Source organism: Astyanax mexicanus, chromosome 1 (assembly GCF_023375975.1).
Source record: "Astyanax mexicanus isolate ESR-SI-001 chromosome 1, AstMex3_surface, whole genome shotgun sequence".
In the NCBI taxonomy this organism is placed as follows: Eukaryota; Metazoa; Chordata; class Actinopteri; order Characiformes; family Acestrorhamphidae; genus Astyanax; species Astyanax mexicanus.
In genome coordinates, this window is record NC_064408.1 from 10,238,455 (window position 1) to 10,260,432 (window position 21,978).

General features: G+C 37.4%; 1 protein-coding gene across 5 annotated transcripts in view; it reads left to right on the forward strand.

Moving 5' to 3' along the window:
* fsd1l (fibronectin type III and SPRY domain containing 1-like) overlaps positions 1 to 21,978 on the forward strand; it is a 60,801-nt gene that overhangs the window by 33,394 nt on the left and 5,429 nt on the right. For 2 of the 5 annotated variants that reach the window (XM_049465178.1, XM_022665847.2), the window contains 7 exons: positions 6,134 to 6,343; positions 7,183 to 7,281; positions 8,499 to 8,628; positions 10,964 to 10,996; positions 17,124 to 17,218; positions 18,559 to 18,810; positions 20,758 to 20,846. In XM_049465178.1, the coding sequence (XP_049321135.1) occupies positions 6,134 to 6,343; positions 7,183 to 7,281; positions 8,499 to 8,628; positions 10,964 to 10,996; positions 17,124 to 17,218; positions 18,559 to 18,810; positions 20,758 to 20,846 (908 nt within the window). The remainder of the gene's footprint in view (positions 1 to 6,133; positions 6,344 to 7,182; positions 7,282 to 8,498; positions 8,629 to 10,963; positions 10,997 to 17,123; positions 17,219 to 18,558; positions 18,811 to 20,757; positions 20,847 to 21,978) is intronic. The other 3 variants (XM_049465193.1, XM_049465199.1, XM_049465204.1) reach the window with 3 other exon arrangements.

Below are 21,978 nucleotides of genomic sequence, written 5' to 3' on the forward strand. Positions count from 1 at the left end.
TTGTGTTTCTGAGTACGGCCCCGCGGGGCAGTGAGGCGTTCAGGTCTACAGATGCCCGGAGCCTGACACGACACATGCGTCTAAAAATACCACTAAACCCTACACACACACTCCTCTAACCCTAACTAACCCAACAACTCTCCACACGTCTGTGTGATTTATTCAGATTGGACACTCAGTGCAGTGTATTTCTAGTGCTCATGTCCTTTCTGAACCTGCAGGAGGAACTACTTCCATCACTCGAGAGTTTACTGTGAAGCGTGCGGACACTACGACTGAGCTCTAGCATTAGCACAGTGCTTTGATTCCAAAGGTGTCAAAAGTATTCGCTCATTACTCAAGTAGAATTATAGATACTAGGGTTTAAAATACTTCTGTAGAGGTTAAAAAAGCAACTCAAGCTTTTTACTCTTTAAGTAAAAGTTTTTTTTTAAAAAGTACTGTATTTAAAACTGCATAAAGTATATTATGCCTATTATACTTAATCATAAAAGTAATGTAAGAAAAAAATGGCATTAGGGACAAAAGCTTAGGCTGCGCTACAGGGTCCTATAGTGCACTACATTGTAAATAAATGTATTTTAGTAGAATGTAAATATATTAAAGAAGCTTAGTTAGACTGGAGTTTGTCTGGAGTTCTCTTGAGTCTCTTCACGAATCATCTTCATACTAGACTACGTACGTCTGCTGTGTTCTTGCTGTAGTGTGCTCTGTTTGGTTCAGGCTTACATTCTCCTTTATGAAAAGGAATCAAATGCAAGTCACTTTAGTTCAGTTTGCATTTACATTAAAAGTATTTAGCAGACGCCCTTATCCAGAGTGACTTACACAAGTTCTTCTTCATTATTTACTTCAAAAATAGTTCCAAAGCTACTTCCAAAGCTAGTTTGTAGAGACTAGAATCACAAAGATGCATACAACTAGGATAATGTTGAATTCCTAGAAGAAAGTGTTATTTTAGGAGCTTTTTAAAAAGACGAATCTGCAGTCGGGATATCTTCTGTGGGACTTTAGAGATGGTGGGTCGAGCCATACTGGAAGCTTTAAGAGCTCTTGGTGATGATCTGTTTTTGACCGTTGCCATCAAGTCTGAAGGAGCTGGTCTGTTTTTGGCTTTGTAGACCAGCATCAGGGTGAATCTGATTTAGGTGGCAACAGGAAACCAGTGGAGGGCATGCACTTTGGCTTTGAAGACTGAAGACGAGTCGGGCTGCTGTCTTCTGAACAACGAAACTGTCAAATGGATTTATTTGGTCTCAGAGTGACACACAAACCAATGAGACACTTTTGTACAAATTTATACAAATGAGATTTATTATCCCATGCAAATCGGTTATAAACATTACAGAAGTCCTGAGGTAATATTACATTACCTCACTGTTAGTGCTGCACAATATTGAAAAGAAACTGGCATTGCAATAGTCTGTTCTCTGATATATAGTGCTGGGGAATGGGAAAAATGGGGAATTTCATTAGATCATGAGAAATCAACAATCCAGAATGTAATTGTGTTAATACTACAGTCTGTGTATATAAGATTATACTAAAATAAAGATACTGTGCAGATACAGGGGTTGGACAATAAAACTGAAACACCTGGTTTTAGACCACAATAATTTATTGTGGTGACGGACAGTTCTGGTGGAAACAGGAGAGTTGAGGTGCACATTAAACTCTGCCGTGATTTGATCAGCCGTGGTTTTATGTTTTTTGGATATAATCCGGGTTAGCACCCGAACATCCCTTTCAGTCAGCTTCCTCTTACAGCGTCCACAGTTAATCCTGTTGGATGTGGTTGGTCCTTCTTGGTGGTATGCTGACATTACCCTGGATACCGTGGCTCTTGATACATCACAAAGACTTGCTGTCTTGGTCACAGATGCTCCAGCAAGACGTGCAACAACAATTTGTCCTCTTTTGAACTCTGGTATGTCACCCATAATGTTGTGTGCATCGCAATATTTTGAGCAGAACTTTGCTCTTACCCTGCTAACTGAACCTTCACACTCTGTTCTTACTGGTGTAATGTGCAATTAATGAAGATTGGCCACCAGGCTGCTCCAATTTAGCCATGAATCCTCCCACACTAAAATGACAGGTGTTTCAGTTTCATTGTCCAACCCTTGTATTTTGTGCCTCTAGTAGATATCTTATTGGAAATGAGAACAGTATGTTTTTTTGTGTTGGCCAGGGTAAAGCATAGTGTGTATGTTTTAAATTGCCTGGTGAAATTGCACATCCTGCAATGTGACTTGTGCATGCGGACGTTGCAATGGCGTTGCTTAGAAAATATACTGTTCAGCCCTTACCACTTCACTATGGTATAAAACAAATCCCGTCCGAGTAGTGCTTTAGTGTGCAGGAAGACTCAAGTATCTCAGTTGTTTTTTTTTTCTTTTTCTGTCTCTGTCTCGCCCTGAGCCAGTGCTGTTCTGCTGCTCACTGAGGCATACAGCATCTCCTCATCTTCAGAAATCTCTCCTGTGTTCAGTCAGAACGAGGCCAGAAGAGTCTCGATCTTCAGTTCTGACTGACTCTCTGACTTTACCTCAGTGTTTTTGTTATTCTGACTGTCTCTCGGTCTCAGTGACCTGGCAGCCTCTCATCCTGGACTGGAGCGATTTTAGAAATGTGAGACGGACAGGCAGCCCCAGTCTCGGCGCAGGGCTGGAGCGGGGAGTAGAGTTGCAGCGCTGCACGGACAGTACAGGAGGAAATGGAGCTGAGATGTCTTGTGTTATTTGTGACATGTGGAGAAGCATCCGACAGATAATTTGGAAATCTGGAGTGACTTCACATTTGACCCCTTAAGCAGACCTCAGGATTCTATATCTTCACCTTTTTAATTGGCAAGGAATTACAGAAAAAATACACTGTGTCCAAATATTTTTCTTCTTTAAAGGGAACATTCATTGTAAAATATAGTTAGGGTGTAGTAAACCATGATAATAAGTACGAAATGTTGTTGTGTAGCCCACCAAAACAAAATACAGCTCTTTTTTTTTAGCCAATGCTTCTAACTGGTTGTATGTGGGCTTTAAATAGGTTAAAATAGGTTTAAATGGGAACTGGTTTATACAAACTTTCCTGTTTCTTATAAACTTATTAGTATAAATGTATATAAATATAAATGTTCGATTGAGCAGTATATAGGCTAACAAAACAAACTTATATAAACTTAAATAAATTATATATCAATATTTTCAAAACCCACCAGAGACCACAACAATCTGGGCACATATCAGTCACCTGCTCCCTGATTGGATAGATGCACCAGGTTGGGTGGATTAATTTGCACACATTTAACCTTGGCTTAACTTTTCATTGTGGTGCATCCCCCTGACCCGTGAAGCACTGCACGACTGCAACTGATGGAGCCGATGCTTTCTATTGAAAATGAATGGAATACATTGCTATGTATTGGGGCAGCGGAGCAATGTTAATGCACCACTACACTGCTAGAAATAGGGCATAGCATTGCTCATGCAAAGAAATCACTATTATTACAACATAAACTAAGCTAAATTTAATATTATAAAGATATTTTATCAACCACTGGAATTCCTGTCCTACCTCTTACCTCTCATATCACTGGGTTTCCTATCCTATCTATTTCTTTGTGCTCATAACTCGACTTGTAGTGATCTATCTAATTTCAAGACCGCGGAAGCCGGAGAAATAGCTAAAGAACTAGCTAGTACTGTGTGTATAAACAGTGTTGTTAAATAAACTATCTGTGCACTTTTAAAGTTCTCAGTGCCTCGTTTTAAATGTCAGGACTTTTAGAAATCTACCAATGAAGTGTGGAGCTACTTTGAGCTTCCTAATGGTGTAAAAATAGTGATTTCTTTAAATGGGCGATAATATGCCCCTATCAGTAGCATTGTATGCCTGTTGGGAACATTGGCTAAATACACTGTATTTTAGAATGCTAGAGGTAAACTGAGTTGGACAATTGGACAAAAAGTCCATTTCACACAGGATTTCTTCTGTGTAAAGGTGTAAAAAAAATCAGTTTCAAACATTTCAACAAAAAATTTCAATCATGATTGCATACTTCAACAAATAGTAATTAAAAGTATAAGATTGTGAATACAAACAGTGGAAATAAGTTTCCTCCGTAGGGTGTCTGGACTCTCCCTTAAGAGAATGGGTAAGGAGTTTGGTTAGCTGCTGCTCTACGTCGAAAGGAGCCAGCTGAGGTGGATCGGGCATCGGGTCATGATGCCTCGTGAACGCCTTCCTGGCGAGGTGTTTCGAGCATGTCCGACTGAAAGGAGACCCCTAGGAAGACCCAGGATATGCTGGAGAGATTATATCTCATGGTTGGACTGGGAACGCCTTGATATCCCCCAAAAGAGATGGAAAAGGTAGCTGGGGAGAGGGAAGTCTGGGCATCAATGCTTAGGCTGCCGCCCAACTGGACTGGACCCCCGGATAAGCAGTAGAAGCATCCTCTGATGCTGGGGACAGTCATGGACACACTTAGGACCAGAAAGTTGCTGGTTCAAGCCCCTGGACCAGCATCAATGGCTGAGGTGCCCATGGGCAAGAAACCCAACCAACAGTGGCTCCCTGAGCCCTTGGTGTGTGTTCCCGCTGCCCTAATCATTAGTGTACAAGAGTGTGTGTTCGCTGCCGAATTCCATTAAATAAATTAGTATCATTCTAATAAGTACATGTGAATCTTTTACCTTTTTATTGATTAATTGGCTCTAATCTGTGACTTCTTGCTGAAACACCAGCTTGCCTGGTGTAGGCGATACACTGCAGTCAATCAATGCCAGTGTTTCTGGATCTCTGCTCCACTAAACGCCTGAGTAAACCCAGCCTAATTACTGCCTCCCCCACTGGTCTCAACCAGGAACAGCTGTGTGCAGCCATCCCAGTGGACCATTTACATCATGCTTTGATCGAATATCTCTTATTACGACAACCTGGAACAAGCTAAACTCTCCGGGGGTTGGTCACACAGAGCTGTGACACGACTCCACATGGGTGGTGTTTAGTATAACACAGCAGAGGTCATTAGATCAGATTTTTTGCGGGTTTTTAGAGGCACAGATCTAATATTTCCTCCCATAGGAGGTCAATAGGACACTTGGAGACGACACAGAGGAAGGGTCAATTATCTTGGAACTATTTTAGTAGTTTGTGTTTTGGTTTAAGCTATAAAAAAACGTGATTTGATGCCAAGGTTGTTAGAATTAATATTTTGTTGATATATACTCATATATTCTCATTTGTTTTTTCTTTCTTATTTTCTTTTTTTATGTTTTTTTTTATCATTTATGCCAGAGCATTTTACTACAATGTGTTTGATTATATGTTTAAAGTATACTTAAGTATACATACATATATATATATAATTTATTTATTTATTTATTTATTTTTGTCAATACAACATTTAATGTTAGGAATATTGCCTAAAAATACATTTTATAGAACTACAGATAAGGTATGTTTAATGTGTATATACACACATATATAAGTATATTGAAGTAAACATATACTTTTAGTATTCTTTACCTAATTTGAACGTACTTTTAAAGCTCTTAAGTATACTTCCTTTTCACAAGGGGTACTGTGTATACCTGGCTGTGTATGTGACCAAATAAATTGAATTTGATTTTAGTTAAAAATGAACGGACAATGCAAACGTATATATGTACACATTTTGCAGAATATTTTAGCCGTTAACGCTGTACTGTGCAGCTTGATATAGGGTGTGTAAGCACGTCTTTGCTATCGTAACAACGGGAAAAGTACACTTTGCGAGAATCGAAACACAAAAAAGCCATGCACTAATTCTCTAAATTAATCATGGGTGTGTTTTGGATGTAACATACAATAATCAAACAGTGTGTCTCTTGCCATTCCCTTTAAGAGGCAGATATGCTCTGACTTTGGTGTATTGCTATTTTAGGGGGGCAGTTATCTGGAGGTGTCCCAACATTTAACAGCAGAGGAAACTTACCTGCTCGTTACTGTGTTTTTAACATGAATATATTTAAAAGATGTCTGAGTAAAAAATGTAAACTATAATATATTATAAGCTGTACTTTAACAGTAACTGTTTTATCTAGGATGAACTGTAAATATGCAGATGTTTACAGTTTTATTTATGTTTCAGTTCCCAGAGCTCCAGAGATCGAGGTGCAGGACTGCATGGTGCTGGATAACGCTGTGACGGTAGTGTGGAGGATGCCGGTGGAGGACAGTAAGATAGACCACTACATACTAGAGTACAGAAAGACCAACCACGAGGGTCTACCAAGGGTTAAAGATGAACGCTGCTGGGAGCTGGTGGACAACATCAAGAGCACAGAACACACACTGACAGGTACAGCAAGCTTAATATACAAACATCTGCATATTTACAGTAGATCTGCAGTAAATTTACCTGAAAAGAAACAAAAAGTAAAAAAAAAAACTTAGTACTATATATTAGACATAATAGTTTTTTTGCTTTTTCATTAATTTTGGCACTTTATTTCATCACTGAATAAGCTACGTAACCTAAAAGTTTTTTTTTTGTCTTGCTTTAAAAAAAAAAAAAAAAAAACTCCCAATTTAATATTTAATACTTATACAAGACTGAACATTTTAACAACCCAAATTGTTCAGTATGAATTGTTTGGTCTTTTGACTTAATGAGCTAAACACACAGTGTTTTTTTTCCATTTTCAGCTACATAATTTAGGTTATTATCTATTTTTAATATTCTGTATATATAGTCTCCTCTCCTCTACACCCCTTTATAATCAATCATTTATATGAAAAAATGTTGTGTCTTGTAGATTTGTTGATGTTATTTTTATTTAATTTATTTGACATGTATTATTTTTTTACCAGAGCTGTTTTTCCCTTGTAAAAGAAAAGTATACTTTTAAAAGTAATTTTTTAATATGTACTTAAATATATACTAGATGTACTAACTTATGGCAACTTAAGGATATATTTTAATTGTAATGAAGCTATATGTAAATACAACATAAAACATTAGATGTGCCTTTTTCTGGTTGAGCTAAACACCAAGTGTGATTTTGCTATTTTTAGCGAAATAATTTAGGTTATCATCTATATTCAATGTTCTATATATTTACACTAAGTAAATTTACGTCATGCATCATTGCTGTAAATTCAAAACATATCTTTTATATAATTGTGTTTCATTTTCAGGGTTAAAATTTGATTCCAAATTCATGAACTTCCGGGTGCGGGCGTGTAACAAAGCAGCTGCTGGAGATTACTCCGATCCAGTCACTTTGGAAACCAGAGGTAAACACTGTCATAATTCTTCAGCTGTTTCCAAACATACATTGAAGGCAATTACATGCAGTATCAGTCGAAAGTTTGGACACACCTTCTCATTCAGTGTTTTTATTTATTTTTTCTACATTGTAAATGAATACTGAAGTCATCCGGACTATGAAGGAACACATAAGGAATCATGTAGTAACTTAAAAGTGTTAAACAAACCAAAATACCCCAGAAGCATTTAGGTGCTCTTATCTGTCGAGCTGTTTACTTTCAGCAGTTTCTGAGGCTGGTAACTCTGATGAACTTATCCTGTACAACAGAGGAAACTCTTGCTCTTTCTTTCCTGGAGTGGTCCTGATGAGAGCCAGTGTCATCGTAGCGTTTTTGATGGTCTTTTTGCAGTGAATGCACTTGAGGATACTTTTAAAGTTTCTCGCATTTTTTTTCAGATTGACTGGCCTTCATTTTTTCTTAAAGTATTTTTTCTTTATTTAGTTGAGTAGTTCTTGCCATAATCTGGATTAGAACATTACTCAAATATTCACTATTCACTGTATACCTGTAACTCTACCTCTTCACTACTTTACAACTGATGCTCTCAAACACTTTATTAAGAGACAAGAAATTCAAGTAATTAACTCTTGATGAGTTCAGCACAGCTGTTAACTGAAAGCCTGAATTCCAGGTGACTCTACCTCATAAATCTGACTGAGAAAATCTGTTATCTTAGCAAGAGATGCTACTTTGAAGAATCTAAAGTATACAGTTTTTGATTTAACTTTTTTTTTGTTTGCTAAATAATTTAATATGATTTTTTACTGACATTAGTATTAATTTACAACACAGAATGTGAGAAACTTAATTTAAGATGTGTCCAAACTTTTGACTGATAGTGTATAACAGCAAACTGTATGAGGGCTTGTCAGGGATTCAAATACCCTGTTTTTAACATTTTAATAGTGTCATTTATCTCTAACACAGTAGTAGAACTGAGTGTTTTACAGTATTTGCACACCTGAAGATGCATCTTTACAAACATACCAAATTTATGTCCTGTAATTATTAGTTCTGAGCTTATTTAATGTTGCCTAATGTAAATAATAGTCTTTATCAATCACTCATGGACTGATTTTCAAAATTATTTTTTACTATTTTGATATTGAAAATGCACTATACTGTACATCCAAGTGTTTATAGACATCAACATCACTTTTCTCTCTCTATTTTTTTGCCAGCCTTCAATTTTGACTTTGACTCGTCGTCGTCTCACCTGAACCTGAAGGTGGAGGAGTGCAGCGTGGAGTGGGACCCTCAGGGAGGGAAAGGCCTGGACAGCAAGGTCAAAGGAAAGGAGAACAAGGGCAGGTGTGGACCCACATTCTCATTAATCACACATTTACTGTTATTTATATTAAATCTGTATTAATATTTTTTACTCTGGGAACTTAAGGAACCACAACTATATGTAGCTTCACCTCAAACCCTCACTGCTGTGCTGAAAACAATCAACCAAAACAATAATATCTAGTCTGGAATGAAACTGAGATCAGAAAATACCCAGTAAGTAATGAGATAAGAATTGACAAATTTATGGCGCAAAAGATGTGCTAATGTTATACACATGGGCATAATCCATAGACATTTTGGAAACATTTATTTACCGTTTTTTTTTTTTTTTCGCACTATCGCACTTAATCTCTTTTACTTTTCCCACAAATCTTCAATGCGTCTTATAATTATGTATAAATTTCAGCAGTAAATCCACTCCGCTGAAGTACAGAGTTATACAGGAGTTTCAGTTTAGTTCTCCAGCATCGAGACTGGAGTAGCATAAGCATTAGCCGCTAAACGCTATTTCTCCGATCAGAGGTAAGTATTATCGGCTTGTTGCCTGCTGCTAACCCTGGCTAGCACTGCTTGAGCAGCATTAGCTTCTAACCGGGCTAGCTCTTTCATTGTTCAGAGATAAGTATATCAGACTGTAGTCTGTGCATTTACCGTGTTAAATCAAGCTATGTGGGATGAACCGCTAGTTAATATCACCCTGGCTTACAAGAGCACTCAGGGTTCCTCAGTGTACTGCTAGTGATTAGCCGCTAATGCTAATGATCCACTTAGTGCTGGAGAAATTCTGGAAATCTAAGCTTACTGTAAATAAACGGAAGAGCTTTACTCACCCAAATAAAGAGTTTTCAGGAGAGAAATCTGTGTAGATTAACATCCAGTGCTCGTTTGCCTTTAAAATAAATAATTTTTTTATTACTGTTTTGTTTACTTAGCTTAGCTTCACTTAACTTAGTTATCTAACCCCCCCCCCCCCCCAAAGTGGCAATACAAGCTAAATTAGATGTTCCTTATAATGATTATAAGGTGCATAGTTCCTCTTATTATGCACCTTATAATCCAGTGTGCCTTATGTATAAAAATAGACAAGAAAATAGCCGTTCTTTGCTTTTGCGCCATATATTATAGTGAGCCTTTTAGTGCGAAAAATACTGTATATAAAGTGTCAAAAATTTGATTATTAATGATCAATCATTGATTATTTGTTATCCATTACTGAAGAGTTACATTGCAGTTCATTCATTGTTACCTATTACCTACTAACTGTTACCCGGGATCTGTTGCTCTGATGATAAACAGTGGATGGTTTGTGAGGATTCAGGCTCTGTTCAGGCCTCTGTTGCTGCTTCCTCTGGGATGAGGGGTGTTGCGTTACTGGATCATTCTAGAAGCTCCTGATTTATTAAGGACCCAGACTGCAGCTGCTGGTTCTTCACTTCATCTTTAACCGTTTCTGCTGTAGTGAATGTTCACTGGGGTCTACAGGACAGACAATACACTGTTATTCCTGAGGTTTTCCCAGCTGTTACTTCTGGCACACTTCAATCAACCACTGCTTTACAAATGTTTAGAATCACTTGTCATATTAATCCTTTCACAAGCAAGTTATGGCTATCTGTAATGATTCGGGCCAGAGTTAGTTCTTTTAGCACAAACATTACTGCATTTCTGTTGAATTCCATACGTTTTGCATGGGATGGGAGGGACTTATGGTATGGGTATGTCTTCATTCAGTCTATTATTCAGCATTTTATATTTTGTTTTCTTTTTAATTGAAATTTAAGGAAATAAATTTAAGGAGCCTCATGTAAAAATTTAAATATTAGAACGTCGCGATCTGATCAAATCATTTTTAATGGATTGCGTATCAGCTAATTTAATCCTTATGTAGTTCTGAGTGTTAGTTTTAACCATATTTTTCAGAGTGCCATCTGGTCATTTCAAGGCCATACAATATTGCTTAAAAATACTGATTGTAGAACTGGCAGAGGTGGAAAGTAACTAATTACATTTAATCACATTACTGTAGTTGAGTAGATTTTATGAGTAATTTGTAATTTTTAAAGTAGTTTTTAAAATAGGTAATTTTACTTGTACTCAAGTAATGCAGGGCCTATCTCTACAATAATTTTATATATGTTTCTGCAGCAAGTATTTGTTTAATATTATTGAACAAAGTGATTCCAAACGTTTGCAGGTAGTGTACTGATTTAAAGTGTCTCTGTTTAATCTCGTATGTATGTATTTATGTTACTCTCACACATATATTCACCAGTTTCCCTTTCCTCCTACTGTTACAGCACACTTTCCCAGCTGTCTTCTTTTATTCATGCTTTCCTTTCTTGTTCATCGACAGCGCACACCTCACTAATCTGAAGAACATGACCAGGTGACCCTGAGCTTGTGAGAGTGGGATTTGACCCTTACTGAGAGCTCTAGAGCCTTTACTGCTTCTTCTATAGCTTTAGCAGCAGCAGACTCTCTCTGCAGCCTTTCTCAGAGGAGTGTTTTATGATCAGGATTACGGGGTTAGCTGGATAACTTTAATTTCTAAGTCTCATCAAAAACTTCACGGCTTTTGAGGTTCACTGTTCAAAGCCTGTGGTTTTAGATTTGAATTAGAATTAGAATTAGAATTTGTATTAAAAGGCCCACATGATTTAAGACTGAATAATTAACACAGTGTTTTCTATACAATTTAATGCACAGTTACTCAAAAACTAAAAACTGTCAGAATAATACAATTTCCAAGCTTTATACAATCTTTGACACAACCATTGAGCCAACATTAAGCAACTATTGGCTCCAGTTACTAGATCTAAAGATCTGAGAAAGAAAACAATCAATGCCCACAGTTAAGGTTATAAAAACACAGCCAAGTGTAATCAGTTTGGAGCTTCTAAAGTTTGGGATGTTAAGAAGTGGTAGTTCAGGGGAACTGTGGAAGTCAAGATGAGATCTAGAAAAACTAGAACCACCAAGAAAACTGTTAGGGTGTACTTACACTAGGCAATTCGTGCTGTGCCTGAGCTCGGTTACCTCCGAAAGCATGGTGCGATTGACTAGTGTGATTTCCCTGAACCATGCCTAGGCACGGTACACTGTGCTCGGGCACGAATTGTTTAAATGTAGTGTGAGTGCAGGCCAGCAAGGGAGTGGGGAGGGGGCAGAACCATGCTCCAGCTACCTCTCAGGAGCGTGCACTTTGTCGCTATGAATGTAACTGACTTTTATTGTAATTGACTTTTGTATTCCTAAGTAAGGTAAAGCGGATTATCTCCGCTTTTATCAAGAAGTCAAGCTCTCAAGAGAGGGTGCTTTTCATGCCGGGGGTGCTGAATTCGGCACAACACCAGCAAGCCCACTGAGCAGTGAGTAATAACATAAGCGTGCTCGGGCACGGATTGTTTAAACGCAGTGTGAGTGCAGGCCAGCAGAGGAGTGCGGAGGGGGCAGAACCGCGTGCTAGCACGATTCAACCAAACCATGCCTAGTGTGAGTACACACTTATAAAAACTGCTCATATGCTGGTAGGACAGGTAAATCCATCCCCCTTATTACATCCATAAAGATTGAATCGTTTTTAGACTGTGCAGTGTTGCATTTAAAAAAAAACACACAGAGTCCTTGTCTCTAAATTTAATGGTTAAGGTATACTGCTTATAAAATCTAGAGAATCCAGATGAGTTTGGATTGGAAAGTGCTATAGATTTAAGTCTAAATAGAGCTCTGACACCAAAAGTAATGAAAATACATTCATGAAAAGAACAGCTTACCAACTGTGAAGCATGAAGGTGGATGTATCACGGTATGAGGACTTGTGTCATAGTCAGCGTTGGCAGTATTGCAAGGTTAGAAGAATGGATTCCACAAAATATCAGTAAATCATGGATGCAAATATCAATTTTAATCAGAATACCGGTATAAGCGCTAAAACTGAAAAGAGGACAGTTTAATTATCCAAAATGAATGTTACATTACCTGAGGAGACACAGGTCCCCTGACCTACAGTAATTAGCACAGAAGATGTGTCAATTTTAACCTTAAATATAAAACCAAAATGTACAATATGGGCCTTTTAAATTCAAATCATGAAAAAAAGATTGAAAAGTTGTTTAGCTAACCTGTAAATCTGAATCATAAAACACCAAGTGGCCTCTTACGCAGTAGATGTAATGACTACATACAAACATGTGCTGTGCTCTGTGTGTGCGGGTGTGTGTGTGTGTGTGTGTGTGTGCTGAATCTGACTCAAACAGTCATTTATAGCTGGAGCACTACTTTAAGTATTTTAATATGAATTATTACAGTATTAATTGATCTTTTAGGGTGGTTTATATTCTTCAGTGCCTCCATCTATAACTGATCTTGCCTCTAACTTTAACTAAACTCTCTCTCACTTTCTTTGGGATAAAGGTCTCTCTCTTTGATATTTTGCTCTCTGTGTAAAGCTGAAAATGGTGGTACAGCTCTAATGATGATAGTTCCAGTTTAGCTCCAGTTTTTGTTTCAGTTTCAAACTGCTCTTCTTTTTTCCATGCCTACATCTTTATGACTTTGGTGAGTAATTGGTGTATTAATTAGTTAGAAAAGGTTAAATGTGTTTGCTGTTTTCATCAGTCGTTCCATTGTAGATCCCATATTCATTAGGGGTGTAAATCTCTGCATTTATTCCACAATTTATACAGGGGTTGGACAGTGAAACTGAAACACCTGTCATTTTAGTGTGGGAGGTTTCATGGCTAAATTGGAGCAGCCTGGTGGCCAATCTTCATTAATTGCACATTATTGCACCAGTAAGAACAGAGTGTGAAGGTTCAATTAACAGGGTAAGAGCACAGTTTTACTCAAAATTTTGCAATGCACACAACGTTATGGGTGACATACAAGAGTTCAAAAGAGGACAAATTGTTGGTGCACGTCTTGCTGGCGCATCTTTGACCAAGACAGCAAGTCTTTGTGATGTATCAAGAGCCACGGTACCAGGGTAATGTCAGCATACCACCAAGAAAAAACAACCACATCCAACAGGATTAACTGTGGACGCTGTAAGAGGAAGCTGTCTGAAATGGATGTTCGGGTGCTAACCTGGATCGTATCCAAAAAACATAAAACCACGGCTGAACAAATCACGGCAGAATTTAATGTGCACCTCAACTCTCCTGTTTCCACCAGAACTGTCAGTCACCACAATAAATTATTGTAGTCTAAAACCAGGTGTTTCGGTTTCATTGTCCAACCCCTGTATATCAGTTGCACTTATTCAGGGCATCATGAAGTAATTTATTTGTATTTACCAACAGTACACTACAGTTATGTTTATAAATGTTTATAAGATATGTCTTAAAATAAACTTTATAAAATTATATTATTATATTATTATTATTCTGATTATAACTGAGCCATTCTAAAAACAGGTGCAAATACTGCAAACCCATCTCAAAAATATGTTTAAATAAACATTTTTCCATCTAACAGGGTGGTAAGTCAGTCTGGGGCATTCTCACATCATAACATTATAATGTTTTAATTTTTAATAAATATATTTTTAAATAATATATCTGTAAGTCTGACACATGTAATCCAGAAAATTTGAAAATAATAAACTATATATAAACTTTAAATCCAAGTTATTTATTTTGTGCTGTTTATATGAATGACATGTTAATAAAATAATGACACTATTAGTGACAGTAAAAAATATTAAAAAATATTAAAAATAGTATGTTACTCTTGATACAAATCATATTTTCTTATACATCATTGTAACAAGGACACAATCAGTAGCTTTAAGCTTTGAAAGTGCGCTTTGGCACATTGTTTGTACTTAATGCATCAAACACAAATGAAAACCACTTCAAAGAACATCTCGGTAATCATTATTATTATTAGTAGTATTAGTAGTAGCAATAGTGCAGTATTAGTAATACAATTTACAATTGATGCCACTGATTTGCCGCTGTTACATTAATGCATGATGATTTTTACACCTCTAGTCTCATATTCACTTCATTATCATCATTATCATCAGTTGCGTTCTGTCATTGTGTGTACCATCATTTAGTTAACAAGACAGTTAGTGTGTCTGTCTATGGGTGTCCACTACTGAGAGATTTGACTGACTCCGTATGACTCCGTATGTGGTGCTGGAAGTCCCGGGAGGGCGTGGTCCGCATGTCAATTGGCAGAGCCTCTTTTGTTTGAGCTTCATTCATTCACCAGCTGCTCCCCTGCCAGCCTGTGTGTGTGTGTGTGTGTGTGTGTGTTTGTGTGTGTGTGTGTGTGTGTGTTCCACATGGCTAACGAAGGAGGGGCCGACCGTCGCTGACCGCCGCCCAGCTTTGACATCTGTCACTGCACAAAGACCCAGAATTCCCCACAGTACTCTAAAATCACTTAACCAGCTCCTTACATCAGAGATTAGATTACAGGCAGGGCAGTGATGAGCCTCTGTGCTTACACACACAGTTGTATGACATGTCGAAATTTTACCACACCAGCATTCACTGCGTTCCTTTACACAGTACACTACATTCCCATCAGCTTCATAACCCTTAACTTTAACTAAGAGTTAGAGGAATTACAGTTAGGCCTGCCACAATAATTACCGGCACGTCCAACACTGATGAAGCACATTTCAAACCCCAAACTTTTCATGCTTATCTATTGCTTTTTGAGAAAGGGGAAAGTCCTTTATATCAGATTTTTCTCTGAACATTTCTTTTTGGTTCTATGTGGCTATGGAGGGGTGCATGGTGTATAGTACCAGTCAAAACTTGAATTGAAACACCTTAAATTCATTGTTTTTTCATTATTTTAGAAAGTTCTACATTGTAGATCAATACTAGATCAAGTCATCCAAACTATAAAGAAAAACATATATAATTATTTAGTAAACTAAAAAAAGTGTTAAACAAACCAGAATATGTTTTATATTTTAGATTGTTCAAAGTAGCACCTCTTGCTTGGATGACAGCTTTACATATCTTGGCTGGATTTTCTCAGTGCCGAATCCAGCACCACCGTCAGGAAAATCACCCCCTCTTGGGAGCATGCACTTTGTCCCTATAGGGACATATCCATATATGGATGTAACTTTAAGTTTTGGCATGTATTTTTAAGTACATTAAATCAGATTATCTCCACTTTAATCAAAATACACGCTCCCGAGAGAGGGTGCTTTTTATGGCAGGGGTGCTGAATTTGGCATTACACCGGCAAGTTCCCAAATCACCATGCTTGGGCACGGATTGTTTAAACAGATTGTGAGTGCAGGCTAGCAAGGGAAATGGGGAGGGGGCAGAACCATGCTCAATCGATCGATCGCTCAACGATTTAATCAAACTGTTCCTAGTGTGAGGTACACCCTTAGAGAGAACTGCTCATATGCTGGTAAGACAGGTAAATCCAGACCCCCTTATTACTGCAATAAAAGTTTCATCGTGTCAATACTGTGCAGTGTTGCTTTAAAAAATGGTTAAAATATACTGCTCAGAACATCTAGAGAATCCAGATGAGTTTGGAATGAAAACAAGTGCTATGGACTGAAGTTTCATTATACTGAATTAATGAAAAAAAGTTTTAGCTGGATTTTCTCAGTCAGCTTTATGAGGTAGAGTCATCTGGAATTCAGGCTTTCAGTTAACAGCTGTGCTGAACTCATCAAGAGTTAATTACTTGAATTTCTTGTATCTTAATGTGTTTGAGAGCATCAGTTGTAAAGTAGTGAAGAGGTAGAGTTACAGGTATACAGTGAATAGTGAATATTTGAGTAATGTTATAATACATATTATGAGAAGCAAGAACTACTCAACTAATTAAAGAAAAAATGACTTTAAGAAATGAAGGTCAGTCAATATAAAACATTGTAAGAAGTTTGAAAGTATCCATCAAAAATCGCAAAGACCATCAAAAATGTAATGATGAAACTGGCACTCATCAGGACCGCCCCAGTCAAGAAAGAGCAAGAGTTCCCTCTGTTGTACAGGATAAGTTCATCAGAGTTACCAGCCTCAGAAACCACAAGTTAACAGCTCCCCAGATAAGAGCCTCTAAATGCTTCTTCACAGAGTATTTTAGTTAATTTAACACTTTAAGTTACTACATGATTAACTGTGTATGAAAACACTGAATGAGAATTTCTATCTAGGCCTACATTTCATTGCTTCATTTCTAACCTTCATAACGGCTGCTTCATTTCAGTGTTTGTCTAACCGGTCATCACTGTCTCTTGTCCTGTGGACGTCTCAGGTGCTGTGACTAATCAGTGTGGTGTTTAATGTAAACTAAGAATGACCTGTCACTGTTTCTTTCCTGTCTTCTCTTCCACCTGTGTTCTTCTTCTGAGTGTTTTAAGTGTGTGTACAGTTGAATCAGCAGCATGCATGCGTTTGTGTGGATTCTTCGTTACTGTAGATGTTCTGAACTCAGCAGGGTGTGTGTACTGTGAGCTGTGGATAGGTCGTTGTGTGTATGTATAGAGACTGACTGTGTGTTTACTGTCTCGTGGCTCACAGAAGTGGAACGCCGTCTCCGAAAAGAGGCTCGACCACCCGCTCACCAGCTCCGAGAGGCCGGGACCGCTTTACTGGAGAATCCTACACAGTACTGGGTACAGAACCAACCAACTGGTAGCATGTCTCACACCTGATGATGTGAAGAAAATGACTGTTCTTTATTTTAGGAAAGATCTCATTTAAATTTGTTTGCAAGTGCAAGTACAATACTAATACACACCTTCAGAGTAACAAGCATATTGAAGCATTTAACCCTTTATGGCAGCGATTTTTAACTGGTGGGTGGGACCCAAAAGTGGGTAACGGACACTTTCTGGATGGGTTGCGGACAGCTTATAAAAATAATTACATTTAAAAAATGTAAATAATTAATGCTCATCTTTCTTACTTATGTACTCTGAATGCAGATATATGCAGAGAACTAAAATATATCTAATTGTATGGCCACTTCACTTTGCATGTATATGTATATTTAAATGTGTTTTTGAAGGCTATTTTTCAAAAAGAAATTTGCTTACTTTTGTTCTATAAAACTGGGTCCAAAGCTGAGACCAGTTGAGAAACCCTGCTTTATGGCATGAATTGTAAAAAAAGGGAAAAATATATTATTTTTGGAGCTTTGCAATCCCTGCAGATATAAATAAAAAACACTGCTTTGGTAAATTTACAACAAGACTGAGTAAGAGTATAGAAAAATTAATAACCAAATATGCCAAATATACTTCTTTACCTACACATTCTAGTGCACATATATACATATACTAGTGCACTAGTCAAAAATAGAATATCATTGAAAAGTTACTTTATTTCAGTACTTCAGTTCAAAATGTGAAACTCATATATTATATAGATGTATTAAACACAGAGTGATCTATTTTAAAAATGTATTTATTTTATAGTTAATGAGTATGGCTTGCAGCCAATTAAACAAAAAGTAGTGCCTCAGGTACTTTTGGCTACAGTGTGGGCAGTGTGCCAAGTCCTGCTGGAAAATGAAATCCGCATCTCCATAAAAGTTGTCAGCAGAGGGAAGCATGAAGTGCTGTAAGATTTTGTGGGAGAACAAAACTAAAACACAGTGGATCAATACCAGCAGATGACATGTCTCTCCAAACCATCACTGATTGGTAGAAACTTCACACTAGACCTCGAGCAGTTTGGACTGTGTGTCTCTCCACTCTTCCTCCAGATTCTGCTCCCTTGATTTACAAATGAAATGTACAGTTTACGACAGTCAATTTGAAAAATCATCAACATTGTCGATTATATCGACTAATCATTGCAGCCCTACTATTAATATAATACTAAAGTATTAATATATTTCTATCTGTATTTAGTTGTTACTGAATAAAGTAACTACTGGTTTAGCCATTACTGATTCCAACATTTCTTAAACATTTCTTAAAATAATTCTTCCCGTATTGTGTACGCTCAGGTGACACCAGTATTGACTCAGGGCAGCACTACTGGGAGGTGAAGGCTCTGAAAGACTGTAAGTCCTACAGTGTCGGCGTGGCCTTCAAGAACCTGGGCAAGTTTGACCAGCTGGGCAAGACCAACACCACCTGGTGCATCCACGTCAACAACTGGCTCCAAAACTCCTTCGCCGCCAAACACAACAACAAGGCCAAGAGCCTGGACGTGTCAGTACCCGAGAGGATAGGAGTCTACTGTGACTTTGACGGAGGTAGGACAGGATCTGTTTACTGACCCATCCAGCCTCTGGCTTTATTTAGGATCAGGAATCAGGAGTACAGTATTATAAATATAGTTACACACAGTCCTACCAGATACTGTTTACCAGGGATTTTATTGACTGACTGATGTCTTGCATAATTTTAGTGATTCATACTGGATAAATAATAAAATAATTCTACAATTATGATATTATTGATATTATGATATTATGATATTATTATTGTTTATACACTGTTCAAACTGCACATTCACACAGAATTGAAATTGCTTCTGATGTCTGACTGTAAAAAATGACATTCTACAAATTCATACTGGATTAAAAACCTTATCATTATAACTGACGGATCAGACAAATTAGAAATTTAAATTTCTGCAAATTTATGCTGGATTAAATATTTTTAAATATAAATACAGACCCTAAATATTACAAACTCTGCAAATTCATACTGGATTAAATAACTCCAAAATTATAACTGACAAAGCCTAAAAATGACACATTCTGCAAATTCATACTCTATTAAAATCCATCCACAATTATAACTGACAGACCCTAAAAAACTGACACATTCTGCAAATTCATGCTGGGTTAAAATGACTTCATAAAAATGTCTCAAACTGTAAAAACTACAGTTATATTGAAATGGTGAAATTCATTCTGGAATAGAATGATCCCCCAGTTATTGGTAAGTAACTGTAAAAAACATACATACTGCAGATTAATACTGGATAAGAACTTTTTAAATCATTACTCTCAAGCCTGTAATGGCTGTAATAAAATTCACACATAATCCAGATTCATACTGGATTAAATGACTCCACAGTTATAATTGAGAGATCCCTTTAATTTCAGAAAGATTTGCTAAACTGCAATAATAATATTCAGTAGAGAAACATACTAGATTGTAATCACTCAGACTTTAACAATACACAATCTGCAGATTCATACTGGATTAAAATGGTTTAAAATGTCACTGTCAAGACGGCAAAAACTACACATCACAGATTTATACTAAAAGTAATCATTACACGGTTATTACTGGTAGACTGAAAAAGCTACAAACACTGCAGATTCATACTGGATAAAAAAACTATTATAGCTGTAAAATCTTCCAATGGTTCAGATTAATTCTAGGTTAAAATGACTCTACCGTTATAACTAAAACACTCTAAAAACAACACCGTTGCAAATCCATACTGTCAAAGGTGTGCAGAAAAGAATCATAATGTATTAAAATTAAAAGTGTGAAAATGTTAAAAGTGTACATACTTTAGACTCATACTGGATTAAAATGTCTCAAAAATCCTTTCTGTCAAGACTGCATACATCTATTTGTAGTGTAGACCCATGCTGCATAAAAATGTTTATAATTAATAGGTCCTAAAAATTCATACTGGATCAAAATATCTCAAGAGTTATTACTGGCAGACTTTAAAAGCCGTACACGTTCTGGATTCATACTGGATTAAAATCGCTTCACAGATACTAATGCCAAGACTGTAAATACTACACACAGCACAGATTCATACTGGATTAAAATCTCTCCACAGTTAGTGCATGTTTTAGGTAATACTCAGCCAGTTCAAACAGAGCTTTACATGTTGTGGTAGAATCTGAAATGGACCTTTACGACAGTCTGTTGAAATATTCCATATGCAGTGTCTACACTGCTAATCCTGTGGAGTTATTTGAGTAGTAGAGTGTATGACAGGGAATCCTATAGCTCACCCAGAGCACCTTTCTCCCTGCTCCTCACCCTGTTGAGAGCTACCGGACACCTGTGGATCAGGTGTTCTGCAGATCTATTCACTAGTCTGCAGTGAAGAGAATCACCGACAGGCTCTTTCTTTTTATCTCTTGGATCAGCTGAATGACCTCATGGTGTATTTTGTGACTAATCCACCGTCTTTTGTCTTCTTTTTGTTCTTTTCATTTCAGGTCAGCTTTCGTTCTACAATGCAGAAAGCAAACAGCTGCTTCACACGTTCAAGACGAAGTTCACTCAGCCTGTAGTACCGGCCTTTATGGTGAGAGGAGCTGTCTGTCTAAATACACAGAATAAAACAGATCAAAATACAGACTTTCCCTTCCAGCTACAGGAACATATCACTTGGTTTCCACACAGATGCTTCTAATTACATTACAGCATACATACACTAGTTATATGGTTATACAGGGGTTGGACAATGAAACTGAAACACCTGTCATTTTAGTTTGGGAATTTTTTATGGCTAAATTGGAGCAGCCTGGTGGTCAATCTTCATTAATTGCACATTATTGCACCAGTAAGAGCAGAGTGTGAAGGTTCAATTAGCAGGGTAAGAGCACAGTTCTGCTCAAAATATTGCAATGCACACTATAACATTATGGGTGGCATATCAGAGTTCAAAAGAGGACAAATTGTTGGTGCACGTCTTGCTGGAGCATCTGTGACCAAGACAGCAAGTCTTTGTGATGTATCAAGAGCCACGGTATCCAGGGTAATGTCAGCATACCACCAAGTACCAACCACATCCAACAGGATTAACTGTGGACGCTGTAAGAGGAAGCTGTCTGAAAGGGATGTTCGGGTGCTAACCCGGATTGTATCCAAAAAACATAAAACCACGGCTGCACAAATCACAGCAGAATTCATTGTGCACCTCAACTCTCCTGTTTCCACCAGAACTGATCATCAGGACTAGCACCTAGAGCTAGTAAAAGCCACCCGATAGCGCTACACTGAGGAACCCTGAGTGTTCTGGTAATGAGTATGAGTTTGGATAGTAATAGGATAGTTACAGGTAAATCTGATAAATCTGCGCAAAGGGGTGAAATAAGATCAGCATAATTGAATACGTACCTATTGCAATTGCCTATAATGACATTAATTACCTGTAATTATTGATTACACTTGGGTAGTTATAGGATGGTTGTAGATAGTTATAGGCTGTACTGCACTTCAGGGTGAAATGTGATCGTCATAATTAATGAATAATTAATGATAAAGTATTTACAATGATTTGGGCCAGCTCTGAAATTGGAGCTCAGTGTTTCAGTATGGCACCGTGCAGAAAGCATAAGGTCAGGCTATATGTAGCTGAGTTAAATTAAATCTGACCCAGTTGTCCACGCACCAGTCTGACTGCTGCCACAGATGGAATGAGGTGTAGATCATGT